This window comes from Ambystoma mexicanum, chromosome 10 (genome assembly GCF_040938575.1).
Source record: "Ambystoma mexicanum isolate Mex_15411 chromosome 10, UKY_AmexF1_1, whole genome shotgun sequence".
Lineage (NCBI taxonomy): Eukaryota > Metazoa > Chordata > Amphibia > Caudata > Ambystomatidae > Ambystoma > Ambystoma mexicanum.
In genome coordinates this window covers 792,341,500-792,366,494 of record NC_090932.1, presented here as the reverse complement: position 1 = coordinate 792,366,494, position 24,995 = coordinate 792,341,500, and the positions used below count along the sequence as shown (strand labels likewise).

The 24,995-nt window shown below is 44.1% G+C and overlaps 1 protein-coding gene across 1 annotated transcript in view; it reads right to left on the bottom strand.

Annotated features, from left to right (window-relative positions):
- The window catches only part of GFM1 (G elongation factor mitochondrial 1), a 572,440-nt gene that overhangs the window by 154,023 nt on the left and 393,422 nt on the right, over positions 1–24,995 (bottom strand). Inside the window, exons 15-16 of the mRNA XM_069618451.1 lie at positions 7,201–7,345; positions 6,444–6,604 (exon numbers count right to left, since the gene is read on the bottom strand). Of these exons, the coding sequence (XP_069474552.1) occupies positions 6,444–6,604; positions 7,201–7,345 (306 nt within the window). The remainder of the gene's footprint in view (positions 1–6,443; positions 6,605–7,200; positions 7,346–24,995) is intronic.

Genomic DNA, 24,995 nt, shown 5'->3' with positions numbered 1-24,995 from the left:
GTAAAAAAACTGTTGCCGACTGTCTCAGCAGGGAGCTGCACTCTTGCCACGAGTGGGAGCTTCGGCAGGATCAAGTGGACAGCCTCTACCTCAGGTGGGGCAGACCCCAGATCGATCTATTTGCGGCGAACACCAAGTGCCAGAGGTTTGCCAGCAGGTAACCCCAGCCGGGGAGCATGGGGACACGTTCTACTTCCTGTGGGAAGGCCTGTTCCTGTACGCGTTCCCTCTGTTACGGTCATCAGTCAACTCAGACAGTGTTGGTGCAGGATGATCCTCGTTGCACCAGTGTGGCCGAGGCAGATCTGGTACCTGGACATTTTCAGCATGTCAGCGGCAGCTCCTGTCAAACTACCAGTGGACGCGGATCTGCTTGCCTGGGAAGAAGGCGCAATCCTGCACCACGATCCAGGATCGCTGAACCTGAAAGCCTGGTTCCTGCAGAATTAGAGTTCGGCGGGTATGAGCTGCCGGTGCACAGCAGGGAGGTCCTTGCCAGGGCCAGGGCCTTGTCGACTCTTAAGTGCTGCAGGCACAAATGGAAGCGTTTTGTGACTTGGTGCTGGTCGCAGAAGATTAACACTCTGAGAGTCACGGCCCCCTCTGCCCCTCCCACCCCCCAAGTCCTTCCGTACTTGTTGTCGTTGAATAAATTGGGGATGGCACACGCCTCCATCAAGGTGCATCTGGCAGCTATCTCCCGCTACACCAGGTCTCCGGGACAATCTTCTCTTTGGTCACACCGTCTGATGAAGGAGTTCATTAAAGGACTGTTCCGATCATTCCCGCAGGTGAAGGCGCTTGCCCCGGCATGGGAACTCAATGTGGTGCAGACTAGGCTCATGGGGGCCCCCCCTTTGAGCCTATGCATCAAGCTCCTCCAAAGTTCCTTTCTTGGAAGACAGCTTCCCTCGTGGCCATCACCTCTGCCATGAGGGTGGGTGAGATCCAAGCCCTGTCCTGTAAGCAGCCTTTTTTGACTTTCCACGAGACAAGGGTGGTGCTGCGGATGCACCCCTCCTTCATGCCCAAGGTTCCATCGAAATTTCCACTCAACGAACCCTTGGTGTTGCCTGTGTTTTTTCCGACGCCTTCATCCCGGCTGAAAGGACTCTGCACTCGCTAGATGTGGCTCAAGCGCTGAAGTTTTATGTGGCCCGCACAAAGTGTTTCCTGAATACTTCTCAGCTTTTTGTGAACTTTGGTTCTGTGAACCACGGGAAGGCTTCCATCTCCAGGTAGCTCTCCGGCTGCATCACTCATTGTCACCGGTTGGCAAACAGACTGCTGCCTGGCCGTGCGAGAGCCCATTCTACCAGAGCGATCGCTGCTACAATGGTGTTCCTGTCTGGTGTGCCCCTGCTGGACATCTGCAGGGCTGCTAAGTGGAGGTCTATGCACACCTTCACAAAATTCTACTGTGTCGACAGGGATTCCAGGGAGAAGTCCAGAATCAGCCAAGCAGTGCTACGCAACCAGTTCGCTTGAAGGTGAGCCTGGTGAAGAGGTAAGAGTAATTGCTTCTGTTGAGACTTGCCACCTCCCGTGGTTGTGCATGTGTGTACTGCTATGTATTCCTTATTCATGAGGATGCCAATCCTTGCCAGACCCCATGCTGGAGAAGGAACAAGTTACTTACCTGTAACTGTTGTTCTCCAGCATGGGTGTAGCATGGATTCACATGTGAACCCTCCCTCCTTCCCCTCTGTGGCTCTTCTTGGTCATAATGCCACTTTATGTGCTACCAGATCTGAAGATGGCTGCCAGAGAAAGGGCTGAGGGAGAGGGCAGTCATTGGCTGGGGGCATTATGACCCAAAGCTCAGCGATTGGTTTACAGGAGAAATACAGTTCATAAATGAAAGTGAAACTGTTTTTTCTTTTACCAAGGATTCCCGGCATGACGACAGGGAATATTCGCGAGCATGTGAATCCATGCCAACCCCCATGCTGGAGAAAGTGGGGTTCTATGACCTAGAGAACATTAAATGCTGTATACTTCATTTATGAATACAAATACCCTACCCATTAAAAACACATAACTCCTTTTAAGGACTATCTATTAACAGGAAACTTTTTTTCAAAAAATAATACTGAGATTGAAATCTATGAAAGTACTGGGACAGACGAGGAGGGTGCCGATACGAGAACTGGATTCATGAACAGCATCTATAAAAATTAGTAAGCACTGTATTTACTGAACATTATTCACATGTAGTGAAAACACTACTCAAAGTGTGAAATCCTTGCTTTCTGTTTCTGATGTCCATTTTTACCACTCATCACTAATCTAGATTTAATTCCCAAACAGCCCTCTTAATCGTTCCAATACTTTATGGTATTGCAAATGCAATACAGTAACATAAATTACTTTTCAGCACATCCAAATTACATACATATTTCAAAATGTGTCCTATTTTCATTAGTCGCTCATCTCCAATCACATGTGCATGAGTTTCATATATTGTTTAGATTTCATGTCTTGAGTCTTCAGATCAAGAATAAAAAAAAAGGAAATAGAGACACTATGTGAATAGAGTACCAGATAAAATAATGTTTTCAAAGTTTACCTTGTTTCCTCTCCCACACAAAAAGAATGAAGATCTTATAAAATGTTACAAATTATTCGGACAATACTAGGACAAGGAAGAGTAGATTGATTAACAATAGATAAGAAATCCTCGAATCAAAATGATCTACATCTCTTGCAGTTGGAGAACCACGCAGTCACCCAACCAAATAAAAACGGCATCTTAATCTTCCAATAACTTCATCTTATGTGAAGGGAGAATCTGAACAATACAAAAAACATAGATAATTGCACTGTCTTTTGGAAATGTTCAATAAAAACGGAGAAATAAACTGCACTATTTTGCTTAAGTTTGCGATTCAAACCTCAATTTGAGCAGCACTAAAATTCGACATTGGATTCCCAAATCGTGATTTGTCAAAGTATTCATATAAGGAAAAACACACACATAACATTTGTAGAAATAAGTAATTGCCACACCTAATATAATCAACAACCAAATTGGCACTTAACATATTAAAAAATCCATAATATTAAAAAAAACATTTCTTTTTGAAACGCAATTCACACGTACAAAAGAAATCTGGAAATGGATTGGCCTAATGGCATGTGCACGGTATGACATTTGATTGCTGGTTGGTTCATGGATATACAGATCACGAATCACACATAAATACTATGCTTTGGAGACGAATTCAAATGGTCACAGTGCAAACTTTGACTGTCCTATTTGTCCAAAGAACACTTTTTCCTAACAAAACCTTTTTCCTGTGTGTTCCCCCTTTGTTGCACTTAATTTTCTGTTGGTGTGTCTTATATTTGCTTTTGTTTTTATTCCCTTTTTGAGTATTTTTGTAATTCTTTATGTTTTCATCTTTTTTTTTCTGGAGCTGGAGACACATCATCCCGAGGCAGCGATAAAGAGATCAACCTTGTCCCTGAAGACCTGGAAGACATTGAATGGGTAGAGCAGCCATCTCCACCCAAGAAGTACCGCTGCAAGAGTTTTCCACCTTCCCTGTGCTGGCAGTACTTCAAGGTCCCTAAAGACACTCCACTGTCGGATGTTGAAAAGATACAGTGAACATTTTGTGGCAAGGTGTAGAGAAGAGGATTCTCTACGGTCCCTGAGCAGAGGCCAGGGCACCACAGCATTCGTCAACCAACTGATTCCTTACCAATGGCAGCAAGTGGACGAATGTTTCAGGAGCAGGTTCCGTCAACAGGCAATCTGACTTGGTTGCAGTGCCCTGCAGCCCACCGCTGGACCTGCAGCACCACAGGCAGTAGAGGACGCAGAACCAACCCCACCACCAGCTGCATCATCCTCAGGACCTCGCCCATTGACTTCATCTGGTGTCAATGATGGGGTGTCTCCTTTGCCGCCAATGAGTTGGACATCCTCACGCCAATGTAGGTCTCCAGTAGGTGGCTTTTTCACCTGCAGGAAGTACTATTTGCAAAGAGCACTGAATCCAATTACTTTTTTAGGTCATTGCGGATGCCTGGGGGGGAGCATAGAGGAAATGTCCAGTAGGTTTTTTAACTTTGTTTTTACCCGACAATTAAAAAACAAAAAAATATGAAACTGCTCATAAAAATGTTTTTCTACTTTCCACCTATCTTTCATACGCCCACTCCCTCCCCCTTCCATCCCATCCTTGACCACAAAATTGTTCTTTCCAGAACCATCACAGAGGTTAAAAATATATCAAAACTGGGGCGTGGTGGGTTTAACCTTAAGCACCACGGCAACAGGCAAACTCTACCGGTAACCTTCTGTCGCCCAAGTTAAATGCCCAAATGAAACAAGGGTTCCTTAACGCAGGCAGTGGTACCGTTACCGTCAGTCTCAGCCTGCTGTCGTGGATTATATGGCAAAGTAACAGCCATGTAGTTTCCTATGCAGGTGCTAAGGGTCTTTAATTGGAGAAAAAAACGTACCTTTGCGCCGCACTTCAGAACCACAACCTACTTCCCGAAATCAATTTTCTCTGTTGATAACTGTGACCTCATAGCATGGAAACAGACTTTTCACAGTATAACATGGCACATCGCCACACAGCAAGGTCATATTTTGTTTTCTAATTAAACACCCTTAGCACCACACAGGTGCTGAGGGTTTTTAATTGAAAGAAAAAAAAGATACTTATCTTGCGGTGCACCTCAGCACCATGCTCAATTCCAGAAATCCATTTTCTCTGTTGACTACTGTATTGTCATCAACAGGGAAACAGACCACAAGGACATTTTTGCTGTTTATTAAACAGCCTTAGCACCCATATAGGAAATTACACAGGTGCTAAAAGGTGAGGGAGGAGCGAGAGTGGAAGGATGCACAGTGGAAGGGGGCACTGGCCAGCAGCACTCAGGCTCATCGTAACACATGGCTATACCATAAGCTACAGCCTCAGAGTCAAGCATCATGATTGGCTAGCACCCTCTTCCAGGGCTGTAATGGAAAAAAACAAAACTTACCTTTTGCTTATGGTACACCATTGCCCAATCCTGAACTCATTTTAATATAAACATAACAAAGGTAACAACACCATCAACATTTAATATACAAATATACAATCTGAATCGAGAATAACAGTTCTCGAACCAATACCCATGCATCTTTTTTCAACAAAAAAAATAAGCTTCTATAAACAAGGAGCTCAATCTTATTTTTATCAGTTGATAATTCACCTTTTTTACATCGTATACTCTTCGTTAGTTACGTCTTACGAATCGAGAAGTCATGCAAAATAGCGTGGATTTATCTCCATGCCACTGCCTCTTTCCCAAACCTGGCAATAACACTCTAACCTCCTTTATAACCCGCACATCCACACTTCAAACAAATCAAACATTAAACAATCCTGAAATCAACTTTTAAAACTTCTGTACAAAGCCTGACTTCTAGAACCATGCTGAAGAGACCACTGAATCTTTTCTTCAGATCATGTGAAAACCTCATCCAATCAAAACAAAACACAAGGTAACCATGGCCCAGCCATGAGCGTGTCTCACAGTGATGCAATATATGTTCACAAAACAAAAGTTAAATAAAACAGTGCTCGATCTCAATACACAAGTGCAGAGCATTAAATCACCTTAATGCAACCCCCTAGATATTTTAAGTTCATTTAGAAAGTTCTTTTAATTTTTTTTTTTTTTTTACACATTTCGTTTTAAAAAGCTTCCTAAATTAACTTGAAATCTTCCCCTAACTAGCAACCACACTGATTACCACATCTCAATGTATCATAGTTTGAGTATTTAAAAAACAAAACTACGCCATTGCCAAATCCCGAACCTTCACCAATCATCCTTCCTCAAACTGCCCACATACTCTGCCCTCCAAACTCTCCAACACCCTTTTCATCATTTTAGAGCACTTTCCAATGTCAATTCGGAACTTGATTCTCGAATCGAGAAATGGCAGACTTTCAGACCTGAAAAGGCTTGGCAACAGCAATGCATCTTGGGAGATATGACTAACCTTTTGGCTATTGGGGCGCTCTGGACCAATTTTCTACTGAATGGATTTGCATCAAACAAACAAAGGATTTCCTTTGGGTGCTTTGTGCCGACTTGTTTCTTAATTGTATAAATCTGCCAGGCGGATGGGACTGTGTGCTTGTGCAAAAATTTGACATTTTCCCTATGTGAAAATGAATGAAAAAAATACCCTTGTCTTCAACCATTATATCTTTTGAACCGTAATACGGATTTGCACAAAAAATTCCAGTCCTGGGGGGCCAAGACGCAAACATAGCAATGTGAAACGCTGTGCTGATCCATCTTTCGGCTCAAAAGGTTATTAACCATATAATATTTGTACCAGTTTATCAGCTTATTTCTGAGACTGAGCAGGAAAGAGATTAAAAGGTTGAGCAAATGCGTAAAATATTAAAAACTGTACATACGTCCGCATATAGGGTAACATAACCCTCAGCTCCATCTTGCCCAGTGATTACTCCATGTCGACGGTTAATTCCAGAAATCACTGCTCCTTGGAACTCATGTGGTGATACAACCTCCACGCCCATGACTGGTTCCAGCACACAAATGGTTGCCTTTTCCATTGCTGGGTGAAGGGAAAAATTGTTATTGAAAGAAAAAAAAAACATGCATGCATATTTTTACTTTTTAAATCAGGAAGTCATAAACGGTGGATTAAATTCGGGAACAATGCAACATTTAAAAAAATAAAATCATGAAGTGTTTCAACTAAATTGGAATTAACTGGTGACCACAGAATCATAACATTCTGTTAAAACGAATTAAAACAAACGTGCAACAGTCAAAACAATTGCCAAAAATGTGGTCCTATATTGCATTAGGACTTTGTAATTGAGTCGAGGATATGGTGAAATACTCTCATCTTGTCAATATCCCAGTCTCAACATAACATTTCTGTATTTCTTGACAAGTATTGAGGGCAGGACACATTGCTAATATACTGCACAGTGCAAAACATTGCGAAAACCTGTACTAGATGTATGTATGACTTTTGTTCTGTAAACACTACTGTCCACTTTCAACAAAACAGCTCAAATGTAAATCAAAGTCAACAAACGTTGACACACGCACACACACACACACACACACACACACTCACACTTATTTTCCATGAGCCTTCAAACTCATGCTCGTAGAGCTTGCTTTAGCCAGGGGTTATACCTTGTTTAAGAGCACCTTCCCCTGCTCTGATGAAAGACATTTCATTGGAATCCACCATGTGGCTAGCACCATCTTCCAGCACAAAGCGTATTCCTGAAATCTTGTGACCCGTGAGAGGTCCCTTCTCGCAAGCATCCCGGAAGCCCTATAAAAAGTGTGTTAGAAAGTTATCACATTGGATTAAATCAAAGAAATGCAAGCAACGCAAAACAGCTGGCATGAGTCTGCATCAATATTCATTAAACCATCTAGAATATAATGCTGTGACATGGTGGATATAAAGAAACTAAACAGAGCTATATAATTGTGTAAAACAGTTATACGAAATGACAATACGTGCTTGCATAAAAGTGCTTTCCGTAAAAACGGGGCGACTTCTCAGGGCAATTTAACAAAGGAAAGAACATTATCTGCGCAAGTTTTCAAAGGAAAAAACGTGATTATTGTGTTCACATTAATGGTAATTAAGTAAGACCTAGTCCCTTTAAAAAGTACGTCTGTACAGATTAAAATGGATAAAATCTTGACGCCACTACAACCTCAAAAACACGTACTGCGTTCTTTGAAAGACTGCTCACTGTAACATCTAGACCTAATTTGGAAAAAGCAGTCAAAAGGTGAAAAGATTCAACTCTGTTGGGCACATATGTCCGTCCATTGGCCTAGGATTTCTTCAACGAATCAACAATAAAATCCAGCTTTTATGAAACACGTCAATATAGGTTTTAAAATCCAGCTTTTATAAAGCACGACAATATAGGTTTTAAGGAACTCCTTAAATAGTGAAGAATAGAATAAATCGTACATGTCCGTTCCCATGAGAGACTTGAGATTTGCGAGCCAGATCATGTGAAAGAACAGAAGACTACAGATTAAAATAGATTGTGCACTCCCACATTGCCCTGCGTAACCATGACTCCTCATGGCATCATTTGTGTGCTTCATTTTAAGTAGCTGTCCACTTGTAGAAGCAGCATGAGTGAACACGAACAGTAAAGGGTCCGCCACTGCTAAAAACAAAACAAAACAAAAAAAAAACTTTACTGGAAAGGCTGTTTTATAATGCAAATGCATAAAATCATAGGCAGGCGGGTGCTTGAGTTCGGCATTACGTTTTTTTCTTAGAGCACTGCAGCATCTCATTTTGCGAGTATGCCCTAGGCTCTGTATCCACCATACAACAATCGTGGCAGGATCAGAGACACAGCATACTCACCAAATGGGAAACACAGATCTTCATTGAAATCGGCATCTCATTTAGAGGGTAAGGTAGAGCCTAAGTAGCTGCCATCATGAGCATGGGTGACATTTTAGTGCCACAAGTTTGTTTGCCCCCCCAACCCCCAACTTTCATGCCACACCATTTCATCCCTCTCATTTGACAGGGACCCCTTTCCTTTAGATGACATGTGCCCACCAAGAATTTCAGCAAAGTTACTCCACTGATGACGAGCGACACATAGTGGCCACTGAGACATGGGCACTAAAAGAGAGGCAGACTCAAATTGAAGCCATTCATGACAAATTAGAGTTTCTATAGTAACATGACAAAGAAAAATGCTTAACATTTATCGAGCAGATGGAATTTTTAAATATCAGTTCCCAAGCAGTGATAAGCATTTCTGTCCTACAAGCAATTTGCATATTCTCAAAGCATTGAGTGATGTGAGGAATCTAAAGGGGTCTTTTAGTCATATCCTCCTCCCAGGTGGCCAGGGAAAGGCCAAAGCTTTCGGATCCTGGTCCTGGGGTACGCGAGGGAGGACCACCGGGGTGGCAGAGACTTGGGGAGTGGGGATGAGGCACCCTTGGGTGAGACGCAGTATCCCCCATTTCCCTTTTGTAAGGAGTCAAATATCCCCCAGGCTTTTGTAGGGTATTACCAATCTATTCCCTATTATTCTAGAAACACACACAATTTAGGCACTAAGAGGAGGAGGCCACGATTAACACAGAAGACAGACTGGAAGAAGAAACATGAGCTGTCTAGTTGTTGGACTCATTACCATGGAGCCGGGAACTTTAAAACTGAGTTAGCTGAGAGGTCCAGAGAGAGACACGGTAAGTGCAAAGGAGAGCCCAAGACAGGAGTTGTGGCGGCGAGACAGCACCGCTCTAAGACGCTGAAAGTTATCGGCAGCGTAGTCCAGTGCAGGTAGTGAGAGGGGCTTGTTGGCAGTCTGAGGCCAAGCTGAGGAAGCAGTACGCCACAGAGCGAAGGGGCCAGGAGCATTGGAGGCCACAGAACGCTCACAGGTGCAGGACCACTGACTGCCACTCCAAACTAAGCAGGGAGGAAGCCGTGTAGGACGCTGTATGCCAGAGGGAAACAGTGCAAACATATTGAGAGTGGAGACGGGTCCCAAGAAAGCCACAGAAAGTGGAAACTAGACCGTGAGAAGGCTGGCGAGTCCACCAGATGGGGAAAAAGGGGCCCTGGACATGGTGGATGGGCGGTTTAGTGCCAGAGACATTTGATTTGGAACATATGAGTTGAATATAATGAAGCAAAGAATTAACATGACGAGAAGCCATATGAAGAAGCATTGCCAAGAATAGAATAAGTAAGCATTGTCAAGAGTCAAATAAGCAAGCACTGCCAAGAGCAAAGAATGGTTGTGCAAGAGAAATATAATAGTAGGGAAATCTTTATGCACGAGAAACCTGGAAAAGGCATATAGATGCCTCACTGTGAAGCTTAAACTGTGGCAAGATATATGAAACAGATCCAAGTAGGTGTGTTGGTAGCGTGACTTTTGAGGGGTGGACAGCATGGTCCAACAACTGCGCCGAGACTGAATACACTCACCTGAGGAAAAGCCAAGATATGGTTGAATAAAGGAAACCTATATGAAGTGAGATTGCAGAGTTTAACTTTATAATTTGGTGAGACATAACCAAAACCAAGGAACTGGGGAATATCTGAAGGAACTGTGTTATTTTGAAATACTGAATATCTGAAGGAACTGTGCTATTTTGAGACATTGGAAGAAGTGAAAGCTTGGGGAAGGGACCCCCTCTTTTGTAAAGTGAACTATTGGACACTTGGTGAAGGGAAAACCCTTTTCCACCTTACAGCTGGAAGAAGCTCAGAACTTTTTTTGTAACACTTCTGATTTGATGCTGACATCCCTACACATTGTATACAATTAGATGTGAGGACAAGTATAGGTTTTGGACATAGACAGTCTGTCAGGAAGTCCAAAGCAAATGTCTCATTAGTTTCATTTAGGTAGGGAAATTGGGCAAGTTAGACCTTTTCCCAACCCTCCTTTTAGATAATAAAAGTGTGTATTTTAAAAATCCTATTCAGTTATCTGCGTCTATTTCATGATGCCTTCACACTAAGCAGTTTATAACAATTTATTATCTGGCATTTACTACAGTTACTAAAATGTTACTATAAATGTTTATTAAATTCTAAAATGATATTGTCTTACCAAATGTTTTCTTGCATAGCAGTTGCTAAAATAACAGTTGATACCAGTTGTTAAGTATTTACTTGACATTTTCAAATGTGCATGCAAGTTTTTGGCTAGGGTTTAAAAAATGTTTAAATTAGGTACTCTGCAAACATTTTGCTTCCTTAATGAATGCTTAAGAAAGGCCTTTCATTTTGACTAGGGTACTATCTCAAAGAAACATCTTAGTGCAAATATCTGTGTCGCCTAATGCAGACATTTACACTTATGTACTTATTTGCACAGATTCAACCGTGGCCCAGTTTAGCACTAAACACAAGTGCGGCACTGGATGCATTCTATACAGCGTGCAGTAAAAGCAGTTCTAGAAGTAGATTTGTATCAATGTGTCGTAAGGGTGCGGAGTGAGGACAGTGACATACAGGTGGCATGTTGAAAAAAATCCGCTTTACTGAAGTTTTAAAAAGAACTTGATTTATAAGATAGTCGCAGGGCAAGCAGCAAACACTGTCCAGTATGAACAAGAGGATACAAAATTTGAGATCTTAAGAGCAAAAACAAATGTGCAAACAATAACACACAATGTGGCATAGTAATATGACAGTGTACTATATTAATCATCAACTTGGGCTGTATCAAAGGTGTCACCCCGCCAGTGGGGTCATCAGAGATGGCATCTGGCAAATACCACCAGAGTGGGCTCCAAATGTCCTGGACGGCACAGTCAGTACGTACGTACCCCTCCTCTCGCTCATTAATACAAACCCGTGCACAAAGCCATTCTGAACTGCTGGGGGAGCGTCTAGACTTCCAGTATTTCAGTATACATCTCTTAGCAACTAGACACGCAACATCAACGAGAGGGATGGTGTAATATCCAGCATAGTATCAAGCCCCAGAACTCGGAGTGAGTCCGCCTTCACGCTTCCACATTTCACACAGTCAGCACTGGTGCCTAGGGAAAATGTGGCCAGTCAAGCTGATGGCTTATGGGTAGCCAACAGGACCACTCATAAGGGTTCTGGGGCTCTTCACAAGAAAGGGGAGGGGGAAAAAGCACAAAAAGGAGGGAAAAAAGAATTGCACTAATAACTCATCCAAAGAGGGCCATAAAAATAACAAAAACCAGAAACACCATGGTAAATCCAATAGGGCTAGTGAAACCTCTGGAGCCAAACCGGAGGGAGGTTACCAGAAACCCCCATACCAGAGAACATTTGGCAAATGTGTGGTTTGTGGGTCTGGTGACCATGTGAAATGCAACCCCAGATGTAAGGGTAAACCCTTCGGGATCCCATCTGTCTCCTTAGCCTTCACCCAAGAGGGAGAAGCTCCTATGACAGGTGCCAACTTCCACTCTCTTGCTCAAGAACCCATTGGAGTTTAGGACAGGGTTACTTTAGTGTCCCTTTGGTCGTGGGAACAACAAAGTCAGGATGTATATAATTCCAATCCCGATAATACGAAAGAAAATTTTAAGGGCAGTGTTTGCCATCAGAGACACTGGGGCCAGCTTCCCGGTGGTTGATGAGCTTACTCAGCCCCGAGGAAGTAGCTAAGGCTCCTCTGAGGCCCACCAAGCTTGCAAGTTGCCCTATCCAAATTTTCCCCATAGTACCCATCATCCGGATGTGTAATGATATGACGATCAGGATTCCTTTAAGTGTTCAGGCAGAAATGCCTGGTACTGTGCCCCTGGGCAATGACCTGAAGGTCTTCGCTGTTGTCACAAGCACAGCAAAGCCCCAAAGTCAAAAGATAAAGGCTCACACAACAAAGGCGAGAGAAGCCACTTTAAAGGACCTCTCACCAAAGACCAAGGAGAAATCCAGTGACTTCAAAGGAAAAAAAAGGCAACAAGGCCACAACTTTCCTCCAGAAAAGGGCTCCAGTAACCAAGATGCCCAAGGTCACAGAGGTAACCCCCACATCCAGCTCAGGCTGAGGTGACGGGATCCCCTGAAAATCCCCCTACTGGTGACACAGAGGAGGAGGAGAAGATTCAACCTTGCTTGGAAGATCTGGATCCTAGAGACTATCCTGACCTGCAGACTTTGCTTGCAGAGGGTGAACCATCTAGGGCAGACTTCGTTAAGTGGCAAGGAGAGTGTCCATCTCTTGAAGGTTTGTGCAGGCAAGCAGCTTCCCAGCTCGAAGGGCAAGATCCTGGGAAGCACAGGCTCTATTGGGAGAATGGCTTCCTATATAGTGAAGCTAGAGAGTCTACTCCACGGGACCACAGAAGGCTTGTGGTACCCCAGGCAGTACGGCCCTTACTTTTGCAGCTGGTCATTTGAGCATCAAGAAGACCAAGGGCTATTATTGTATTTCTACTATACCCAGATGGGTGCAGCGTTAGATACGCACTTGCCAATTGTCTGTCAAAAGTGGAACCAAGGATATGGCACCCTTAGTACCAGTCCCAGATGTGGGAACCCCTTTTAAGTGGGTGGGAATGGTCACTGTTGGTCCCATTGAGCCTCCAACTTCGTCAGGCAAAAGATGTATTATTTTTGTAGTGGACCATGCCACTAGGTACCCTGAGCCAATCCCTTTGAGAACTAAAACTATCCAAACAGTTGCCAAGGACCTACTAGCTATTTTTTTTACCAGAGAAGGATTTCCCAAGGATTTCCCAAGGTAGTGGAATTTGACAGGGTGGGGGCGCAACTGTATGTCCCACTACATGTAAGACATGTGGAAAACCTGTGGAGTATCATATACGTTCTCAATAGCCTACCATCTCCAAACAAATGGACTGGTAGAGAGGTGAAACAGATCCTTGAAGAGCATTATAGGAGCTTTAGAGGAACCCCTTCACAGGATGTGGGATATTCTACAGCCATGCCTTCTCTTAGCTTATTGAGAAGTACCTCAAGAGGGAGTGGGCTTCAGTCCCCTTAGCTTCTCTATGGACATCAGGTTAGAGGCCCTTTGGTCCTAATCAAAGAAGGATTGGAGGCTGCTCCACCTTTAATGCCAGTGAACATCACTGACCATGTGCTAGGTCTGAGAAGAAGGATGGCACATATGATGTCTGAAGCCACTAAGAACTTGAAAGCAGGACAAGCCTTGGTGAAACACTGGTATAACCGGAAGGCTAACATGGTGGAGTTTACTCTAGACCGGCAAGTTCTTATGGTGGTCCCAGTAAGGCCCAAAGCTTTACAAGATAAGTGGGCTGGACCCTTCAAGTTTGTAGGGATGTATGTTGTATTTGGTAGACTTGGGCCACTAGGGTCTTCCATGGCAACTGTCTAAGGGCCTTTGTCCACAGGGCTTTGCTCCTAACCTCTAAGCAAGAAAAGGAGGTGAGTAAACCTCTCCCTGATCTTCTTCAAGGACACCCTTGAGATGGATCGGTAAGAAGGAGTGTCAATCTCTTCTGACCGGACCTTGGAACAGCAGGAGGAGTGCAAATCATCTCTGTTAACTGAGTTTGCCCCTTTTTCTAATACATTAGACCTGACTCCTAGGAGCCAGCATCATGTTGATACCGGTGATATTGTCCCTGTGAAAAGCAGCGGTTGTAGAATGTCAGACGACAATGTGAGTAATCACATAAAGACAGAGGTCTGCAAGATGCATGACCTTGGAAAAATTGAACACTCCAGTCCATGGTCTAGTCCACTAGTACTAGTACCATGGTCTAGTCCACCAGTACTAGTACCAAAGGCAGGAACTAATCAACTTACCTTCTGTGTGGACTGCAGGGCCTTAAATGCAGTAACCAAGACCAATGGCCATCCTTTACCAAGGGCAGATGAACTGGTGGATAGATTTGGATCTGACAAGTTCCTCAGTACATATGACCAGACATCAGGCTATTGGCAATTAGCTCTGACTGACCGCACCAAGTACACAACTGACTTTTCCACCCGAGAGGGCCTTTGCCAATTTAGGGAAATTCCCTTTGGATTAAAAAATGCATTTGCCACCTTTCAAAGATTGGTGAATCATGTCCTGAATGGGGTAGAGAACATCAACATGGCATACTTGGATGGCATAGCAATGTTCATCCCCACTTGGGAAGAACATCTTTCTGATTATGCTCAAGTGTTGCAGGCACTTCAACAGGCCAATCTGACCATGAAAGCCACCAAGTGCTAAGTTGGTCAGAGTAAAGTGGTCTACCTCGGACACTAGGTAGGAGAGGGTGTAATAAAGCCCTTACCTAGTAAAGTACAAGACTGGAAGACCTCCCACTACTCAAACTGAAGTGAGGGCCTTCTTAGGCCTCACTTGCTACTATAGGAATTTCATAGAAGACTTTGAAGTACAGCTGCCCCTTTGAAAACCATTTCCTCACCAAAGTACCCTAAGAAGGTGAAATAGACTGTGGAATGCCAGAAAGCCTTTCAAGGACTGCACAATGCCCTGTGCCAAGCTCCAGTCTTGACAGCTCCCAATTACTCTCAGTCCTTCCTTGTACAAACGGATGCATCCAATACAGGAATTGGGGCAGTCTTGAGTCAGATGGGTGACAAAGGCAGGGAGCACCACATCTGTTTCATCAGCAAGAAACTAAAGGAAAGGGGAAAGAGGTGGTCAACTATCGAACGCAAATGTTTTGACATTGTGCTCATTGTATACGTTTAGACCATACATGTATGGATCTACTTTCAGGATTCAGACTAACCACACACCTCTGAGATGGCTGATGCAGATGAAGGGGGGGAAATCCTAAACGGCTCAGGTGGTCGATAAGCCTGCAAGGATTGTACTTCACCAATGAGATGAGAATAGGTCAGAGTCACACCATAAGAATGCTTATGGACTGTCCAGAAAGTATGACCGACTGGAAAAACAGATTAATCTAGGAGTAGATTAAATGCTCCTGTCCCTTAGCCTGCAGGGGGCGGAGGGGCAAGATTTTCCTTTTTGACTGAAATTCTCCCCACTTTGTGTATTATTTTGAAAGATCAGCACAGCCCGCCTTAAGTGGAGTGTTGAGGGGAAACATTGTCTCCCTTTTCTTGCTTTTCCAGTAACTTTAAGTTACTGTACTGTTACAAGTTCATCTGACCGGCTGGTGGCAGTGTACCTTTTTGCATGACTTTGTGTGGACTTTTGTTGCAGGCTGGCTTCGCAGCGGCGATAAGGAACACTAGGGTGACCATTTGCCTAAAATAGTGGCTGCACTTTTTTAAGCCATGTTCTTGATGGCTTGTTCTTTTAAATAAAACATTTTGAATTTTATTTTAGTAACCGGCAGAAAAGTTATTCATGACAGTACATAGCGTGTTCGTCAGGTCAGTAGTAAATAACAATGTTCAGCGCGCATTTCACAAGCGCATTACCGAACAAGGCCAGACTCGGCAATGTTTCCATCACAGTATCGTTCCTTCATAAACATTGATTCTTACAATTCATCATCCCGTTGTGTCCGGGTAAGGTCACCTCGAAATGGCCCCCATATGTCCTTCTGCCTACCTGTTGCTGTGATGGTCACCACATAACCCTCGTCCCTTGAGAGGGGATAGTGTAGGGGGAATGTCCACTAATTCTTGCAACACATTAGCTACTTCCTGCCAGAATTGCATGATCATCGGACAGTTTCAAAACATGTGCATTGAGTCGGCCCCCATTCCACCACATTTCACACATACATTGGTTACATATGGGAGAATTTGTGAAAGATGCACTGGTGTGCAATATAGTTGGTTTATTAATTTTAACTGCATGAGACGGAGTCTCGCATTCAGTGAGACCTCTCTTGTAAGAAGAGAGTGTATGGCACTTTGCCTCATCAATTTCCATGGCCAAGTCGGGGCAGCCTCAGCCCCACACAAAGTCGACCGTCAAAGACCGCAGCTTTGTAAAAAAACAGGCGCCGGGCCATATCCGGATTGTAGTAAAATGGTACAACAGCCTGGGGACTACGACTATTTTCAGGATGGATAGCCTACCATTTAAGCACATGGGGAACCTGCCCCATAATTTTAATTTAGTGGCAAGGGCATCCAGATATGCTTCATGGTTATCTGCGTATAATGAATTATGCGCCAGAGATACAAGCACACCCAGGTACTTAAATCTAGTCAGGAACCACCAGAACCTCATGAAGTCACCCGGCTGCAACGTGTTATCCGTGAGTGGTAACAGTTCCGACTTTGCAATATTGAATTTATAACCTGAATAAAACGTGAATTCTGCTACCTCCTCCATTATAGGTGCCTTGTTTTCATCGGGGTCTTGTATATACAATAGGGTGTCATCTGCATATAGTGAAACCATCTGGGGAGGCCCCGTCATAAGAAGTCGCCTATGACCATGCCACTCACTCATCAGCCATGCATGTGGTTTTATCGCTAGAACGAACAGCACTGGAGAAAGAGGGAATCCCGGCTGCGTTCGCGTCCCAGTGTAAAGGTCTGCAAAACTACCCTGTTAGTGTGAAACCTGGCTACCGGATTGGCATACAATAATCTCACACAGTTAAGTAAATATGTCCCAAACCAAAAATGTTTAAGTTCCCCAAATAGGAACCGTCATGAGATGGAGTCGAAGGCCTTTTCAGCATTAAGGGAGGCCGCAGCCGCCTTAGCCTGTGGATTAATCTGCAATATTACACAGAAGAGACACAGCAAATTCAAAGCAGTGCTTCGAGTGGAGATAAAACCCGAATGGCCTGGATGTACTAATAGTGACATATACGGTAAAAGCCGATTGGCCAACACTCTTGCAAGCACTTTAGCATCTGCATTAATCAATGACAGTGGTCGATAAGAGGCCATCTTGCCTGGGGCCTGCCCGGCTTTAGTAACACCGAAATAATGTCTTCTGAAAGCGAAGTTGGGAGCCATCCCAATTACAACGATTCCTCCCAAATCCTGAGAAATCGTGGGGCCATGGTCTGACAACATTTTTTATATAGCTTGATCCTCAGGTCATCTGTGCCTTCCGGGCGCCAATGAAGTTATCGCTTCTGCTATTTCTTCTATTGTCACACGCTGTTCTAGTGCCCTTAATGCGCTTCCAATGACAGGCTCAGAAGGGCAATTTCGGCAATTTATAGGTCTACCTCCTCATCTGTGCCTGTATCTGCATTTGCGTATAACGCTGCATAATAATGCAGACACTCTTCGTTAATTTCCTCAAACTTGGTCAGCAATCCCCCTCTCTCCCCTCAATCCCTGTAATTGACTGTGATCCTCTCTCCCCCGTCACCACACCAGATAGGAAGTGGCCAGGTCTGCACGCCTCCCAGTATCTGTGCGCTTGAGCAGGTTTAGCCATAAATCGTACCTCCCTGTCCACCAATTCCCAAAACCTGTTTCCTTTTATAATCCCTAACAGTGCTTTATCATTGGACATACCGTATTCGTTTTCAAGCCAGTGCCGCTCTTCCCCCCGCCTCTCGCAATTCACGCCGGATGTCTCGCAGGACCCTAGTGGTCACTGACAGCAACTCTCCCCGCAGCCACACTTTAAATGTTTTCTACACTTTGGCGCCTCGTGGCACTGTTTCGTAAATTTTATAAAATCCCTTAATGATGACACAACACAGCATCCAACAACGCCATGTGAGCCATTCTCCATAGAGACCGAGGGAAAAGTGCATCCCACAATACGAAGGACATTTCCACGGGTGAGTGGTGCAACAGGGTCAGCGGGTGAATCACGTTGACCCGTAGTCGGAACACCCAGTGCGTAGATAACAGACAGAAATCTGTCCGGGACATTGTATCATGGACTGATGAATAATAGATGAACTCAGCAGCCCCAGGGTGCTTGTCTCTCCACACATCTGACAATCCCAACTGGGACATAATTTGTTTGATCAGTTGGGTCGCAGTAGATGGACCTTGCTGTGAAACCTTTGAGTGATCCATGCTCAAATCTAGTTTTGGGATGTTGGCTGCCTTCAAAAGAATCCCACACACATGACCATAAAAGTATGGATCATACAATTTCGGACGGTGGCTTGTTCTTTCTTGAGCCTTCTTCTACCTACCTGGGTGGGGAAGATCTTCATGGGTCTTTTGTCTTTGGTTTAAAGGCCGCCCAGACTCCCAGAGTACCTGAAATGACAGGAAGTGGGGGAGGTGACCGAAATTGGAACCAGTTTGTGTTGGGAGGCTGGCTGTCCCCATCCCATTAGACAATTCGCCCCCTCCCCCAAGATTTAATGAATGCATGTCTGGTGATTGGTGGGCTCAAATCTTTTCCTTTATTCCATCTTAATTTGTTCAATTCATTTAACCGGTATTATTACTTTTTGTAACCTGAGAAAATCCACAAAGTGGTGATGAGAAATTACATTAACCTACATATATATATGCACTTCAAGAGTCAGCAAGGTAAATTATAGTAAGAAACCGCATCAGGCGACAATTAAGTATGTATATTAAAATTGGAAACATGTATATAAAAAATACACTGCTAATGCCCTCTCTAATTATACTTCAGACTTCTGAAGCACACAGAAGAATTCACTAGTTGAAATTTGCACTCGATGAAGAGGTACCCTGAAACGCGTTGAGCTCTTTTATATTTTGTATTTATTCATTTAATTGTTGGTTAACTCATTTGACATTATAAATAAAGAACTGTTTTCCATGTGATAAAAGAGATATATATTGAGTGTATGCGAGTTATGTTCTACATAGGACTATAACCATCACAACCTATGAACTTTGATAATTATTGACTGACCTTTAGTTAGCATATGAGGTGTGCAGGGGACGGGAGTGTCCATCAATGAAGGACACTGTTTTTCTTCTGATTGGTGGTCACAGCCAGTTTTCCTGTATAAAAGACGAGGGTCCTGGAGCAGAAGCACAGTCGACCACTGGACTGAAGATCTGAAGAGGAATTCGTAGAAGGACGTCCCCAGCAACTTCCAAGCGACCACCAGAACTGTTGAGTCACCACTGCCGACCCAACCCCAAATTCCGACTGACAGGGAACATCTCCTGAAGACCACTTCCTCCAGTGGGCCTAAACAGTCTTAAGACCACCTATATTTTGCGCCTTCCTTTGAAGGACAGCGACCCAGCGGGCCTGCAAACTCCCAAAACCCTGGGACCTGTGATATTTGTTCTTTTGTTCCGGGGGGCCGTATTCAATTAATTCTTGCACTTCTCCAGGGCCTACCTTGAGCTACATTGGGGTGGACGACCCATTGTGCTCAACCTTGCCTTGGGACACTTATCCTTGGGGAAATCCGGCTAAGGAAACTGTTTCTTCTCTTGCCAAAGTAAACCCGACTTTTACCAACCTGCAAACTTGAAAGGTTTTATGCTGGACTCTGCTCCTATGATCCCTGAACTCTACTTTCTTGCCTTGTCTTCCTCAGTCCTTGGTCACTGGTGACCCAGTGTCGCCTCTGACTTTTTGAGACTCACCTAAGAGAGGGTTGGCCTTTCTAAGATAGGCTAAGATAAAGTTATAAAAAGTTATGAACATGTTTCTATAAATTTGCATGCATGTGTCAGGAGGTTTGATTATGTGATTTGTTACCATTATTCTTTTTCTGAAGTATTTAACACTGTGAATATTGTTACTGTTCTCCTTTTATATTATTGTCTGATAGTACTTACTGTGAGGGGACAGAAATGAAAGCCGGGCACAAGGCTGGTGGTGGCCCATTCTCTGTATATTGTGGAGGAGCCCATCTTTATCACCTTCATGGATCTGAGGATCGCATTTGAAAAGGTCAATCGTGATAAGCGTTGCTGTGTGCTCAGATCCATGAATGAATAGCCCAGGTGCCTTGATAGATCTTCTTGAGAGATTGCATTTTTCAACAGTAGCTTGTGTGAGGAGTGGGGTATGTGGACGGTGCACTGCCTTTTTTCAGGTGGAGAGTGGGGTGCGCCAGGGCTTTGTGCTCACCCCCCTGCTCTTCTATTTGTATATAAATGTTATATATGACCATAAATCTACTCCGGATACCTAGAGGCTGGACAACAGGAGTCTGCCATTATTGGCCTATGCACATGATGCAATCTTGCTGGCCCGTACCCCAAGAGCTTTACAGTTTCTTATTGATGACTATTCTCTATTTGCGGACTCACTGGACCTAAAAGTTAATGTCCAAAAATCGTCTGTCATGTTCCGTAGTAAGGAGAAGCATATACCCGAATTCCAGGCCATGTTTAGCAAGGGTGTGTTAATCGCAAGTGTGGGTAGTTTTGTACTAATTCGGGGGTCAGATTATCATCCTATTTTAGGGCCGCAGCTCATGTCAATAAGCGGACAGGAAAATTCAAACATGCTATTAGGGGCCGTGGCTAGAACTATGGTCATGTTTAAAGCAAAACCGGGCAAGCTGGTGTTCAAAGTTTATAATGGCAAAGCTGCCTCTGTTGATAGGTATGGCATAGCGTTGGGGGGATTTGGCAAGATTGAGCACATCCAGGTGGTAGACAACACCTTTTTAAAAAGAATATTGGGGCTTCCTCGATCACTTCCAAACTTTGTGTTGCACCAGGAATTGGGATGCAGGTTCCTTAGCGATCTTATTGCAGCCCAGCATGTAAGACATTTGCTGAGAGTTTGGGCGAACAACTAAGCTGTTCTGATTAATGAGCTAATCAGATATCTGGTTTCCAGGGATCCCCATTTGAAGATCCCCTGGCTTAGGCATGTGAAAGTTACATTGGGGGAAGTGGTTTCGGTCCAATGCTCCTATACAACAAATGTTATGCCTTTCAGGGAGTCTGTGAAAGCTAGGGTACGCCAGCATATCTTGTATAAAGGGAGTCTTCGGAGATCATGAGGCCTGCCACTAGGAAGAATGTGATTATTGCGGGCCCAGGTCTCCAAAAGCATTAGCGGTGGGCCCAGAATCCATCGCAGCGTATTGTTATTACTAGTGCGAGGTTTAATTGTATTCATTTGAGAGCTGCAGTGGCGGTCTGGTCTAATGGGAATGACAACCAATTGTGTGTTTTTTGTAAAGTGCCTAAGGAAGACGTGGCACACTTCTTATCTTTTTGTGTAGCTTTTTCGCCCACTAGAGAGCTCATGCAGGGCCAGCGATTTCATTGTTATGAACCTGCTCTGTGTTACCTGCTATGGACCGACTTGTGTGAGCTTTATTGTCATTTTTTAAAGAATGCATCATCTGTGAGGACATTTCTATTGAAATTTACTTGAAACTTTTTCCTTTTTGTAGTTTTGCAATGTCTATGTTTTTAATTGTGTTAAAATCTTATTTTTCTGATTTGTAATCATGTTGTTTATGCTGCTGTTTTTATGGGTAGGTTTTGCATTCCCAAAATAAACATTTCTACAACTATTACTACAAAGTTGTCATGTTTTTGTTAAAGACATTTATTAAATAAAAATGGGTTGGGAAAATACCTTTGTGGCCCTATTTTAAAGAAGAACTTCCCTGCCTAGAAACCAAAAACTAAGGATCGGGCTGTGTTAGGATGTCAGTAACTGAAAAGCTGTCCTTGTCTCCAAGACATCCTATCCTGCCCCTCACACTATAAATAAATTACAAAAGGGTGCAATGAAATGTCTTTAACTTGATGTTGGCAAAAAGTGTTCAAAACCAAAAGCATAAGAATACCTCCAACTAAAATGTTCTTCACGGTAAAGACCCTTGGGACCAGAGGATGGTCCCCTTCCCCTGGATTCTTAAATAGAATGGCAGAAATTTCTCTTTAGCTAACAGTTCCTTGATGCCTTCAATGGACTCACAAAGTTCTTGTTCAAGCAATAAGAGTTCTGTAAAAGTCTTTCTGTAGAATTTCTTGTAACTTTTCAGATCACATTGTATACTCCGCAGCCAGGAATCTTTACACAACTTCACTTCAGCTGCCTGGTGTACTCGCCTGTCAGGACTATGTGTTTCACAGTTCTTTGGTTATACCACAATAGCATATACCATGAGGTGCTTTGTATACCTGTCTAACATTTACTCAAACTTCGCCCCACACTCGCATCTCATATATCAGTATTTGATTGGTGTTTGCCATTGTACTTTACCTTGTCTGCATTCAAACATTCTTCTTATTGGGTGTTGAATTTGTACATTGCCTTGACTGCATTCAAACAAACTTTGTGTATTTTCTACAACAGCAACTTCATACCATTCAAACACTTGTTGGCGCACTTGTCGGAACACCACGGGTTCCCCAGCTGCTTTGGGCAGACTCACTGTTTCCTTCCAGTGTCTCTGCTTCTGCTCATACCTCTGCGGTGTGGCTTCATCACCCGCTTTCCACTTTGGAGTGTGCAGACATTCTTCCTGCATCCTGCACTCCTCTGCGGTCACACACCAGCTTTCCTTTCCAGCCAAGGTTGGAGAATGCCGTCTCTTCGAGTGTTCCGACCTCCAGCAGTTGCTTCAGGAGCTTCTGCAGGGCTCCCAGCGTCTCCACTGCCCTTCTTGCTCGCATGCAGCGTTTCTCCTCCTGTCTCTGCGACCTTCTCCGCTCCCCCAGCTCTGTCGGTATGCCTCGCGTTCATGATCCTCAGCATGGGTGGCAACGTCTTCTCCTGCACTGCTTAATGCAAAAGTGCAGTTGCCATCTTTAAATGTCCTGAACACTGAAGGCTTGGAAAAACAACTAGCCAGCATGTTACACTTTGAGCTCCTATCACTGCACAAACTCCCTCATCCTCCTCCTCGTCTCAGTACCTGAGTGGTTATGGGAGTTGGAGTCCATGGATGTCTTCGGACTTTTAACTCTTAGATGGTTCTTCTCAGGGATTTCACATAAAGACACAAAAGGTGTGCGAGTTGCAGGTTTTTGGGTCAAAGGTGGGGGTCTGACTAGTCTGATAGACATTTAAGAACTCAGGCATCAGAGGGCTTCCTCATAGGAAAGGGGGAATGTGTTTCATCCAATGAAGTCATGACATCTCCCCAGTAGTTGTCACCTCCCTTATACAGCTGCCCCCAGGGTCAGGATCAGGTAGCGGCTGCCTTTCCCTTGCCACATGGGAGGAGGTCACCGCCAGGAAAACAGTGATGAGTCCATCGGATTCATCACATCACATTACATTACTTGAATGCTACAGGCTTTGGTGTACATAAATAAATGCCTATTTTCTTTATATAACTCCTAGTGTGTAAGAGTTTCCTTGAGCTAAGTGTATGCTCAGAGTTCTGTGTTCCTCACTAGAGCCCTCATCCCTTCTAGAGTAAGCCTAGCTGCTCGGACATTGCTACAAAACCCTTGGGTAGTTCAGGCTAAACCTAAGAGGTGTCACCCTGTTCATCTAAAGTGGGCCTTCTAAAGTCTTGTCCCAGACAGTACTGCAAAAAACCCTAATACCACATAACAAGTTTATTTTAAGATGCACATAACCTTATAGTGAAGTGTGGCAGGGGTCCCTTTTTCATTAGTTTTAAGTAGTGTTTTGGTTATTTGCATGATATGTCAAAGACGGGCTGGGGGCCGTAGATATTTTCCTACTGTGCTATTAATTATACTTGCATGCATTTTTGCATTTTAACATATAATGCCACTGTGGAGTACCATTTACTCCAAAATGGCTGTGTCACATATTTATGCCTTGCCCTTTGGCCTTCTTCCTGCCCTCTCAGGGTCAGATATGCCATTTAAGATGAGCCCTTTCCCGGGGAAATTGCAGGTATGTGTTTGCGGCCGGATGTGGTACTGGGATTGCCCAGTGCCAGTCCGAATCCTGGTTAGAGTGTGTCTGCTGTTGGGTAGATGTGGTGGCCGGAAGCGGTTTATGATTGGGCAGCACCTGCCAGTTTCGAAGGTGCTGATCCTAACCACTGGTGGGTTAGAGAGCAACTCCAGCTCGAATTCAGGAGATGAAGAGGACTCCTGCAGCCATTCTTAAGATCTTCATTAGAGCAAAGACCACTTCAAAGAGGACCGTCATGCTGTGGATCGTCACTGCAGTCAACCAGCATTGCCTCCACAAAGTCTCAACACAGCCCTGCTACTTTGTCTGATCTCCTAAAGGCCTTCATCAGTGCTTCAACCATAGGACCGATAGGAACAACCAGTCCTAATCCCTGCTTGAGGATCCTGCTCTTGGAAGCCGCCTGAAGTGTCCCTTATGGGCACCTTCATTGCATCTGTCACATTCCAGCGTTTGGACTTGGGACTCTGCAGACTCTCAGTTGTGAGACAAGAGGACTTCCTGTGCAGTTGGAGCTCTCCAGCACGAAGAGGGGCTTGCAGGACCATCTTCTTTCTCTCCTCCATGAATGTTGCATGTATTTTTCATTACTTCCCTTCATCTTGACCTGAGGGGGGCAGGGGGCGGTCTCCTGAGGTGGTCAGCAATGTGATGGTGGTATTTTCTTCATACCGGGGTCATCCAGTTGTCCAGTTATCAGAACTAAATAATAATAATAATAATAATTAGGCTTTTATATAGCGCTACAAACCCTCAGGTATCCGAGCGCTGCTTATTATTACCCACGGT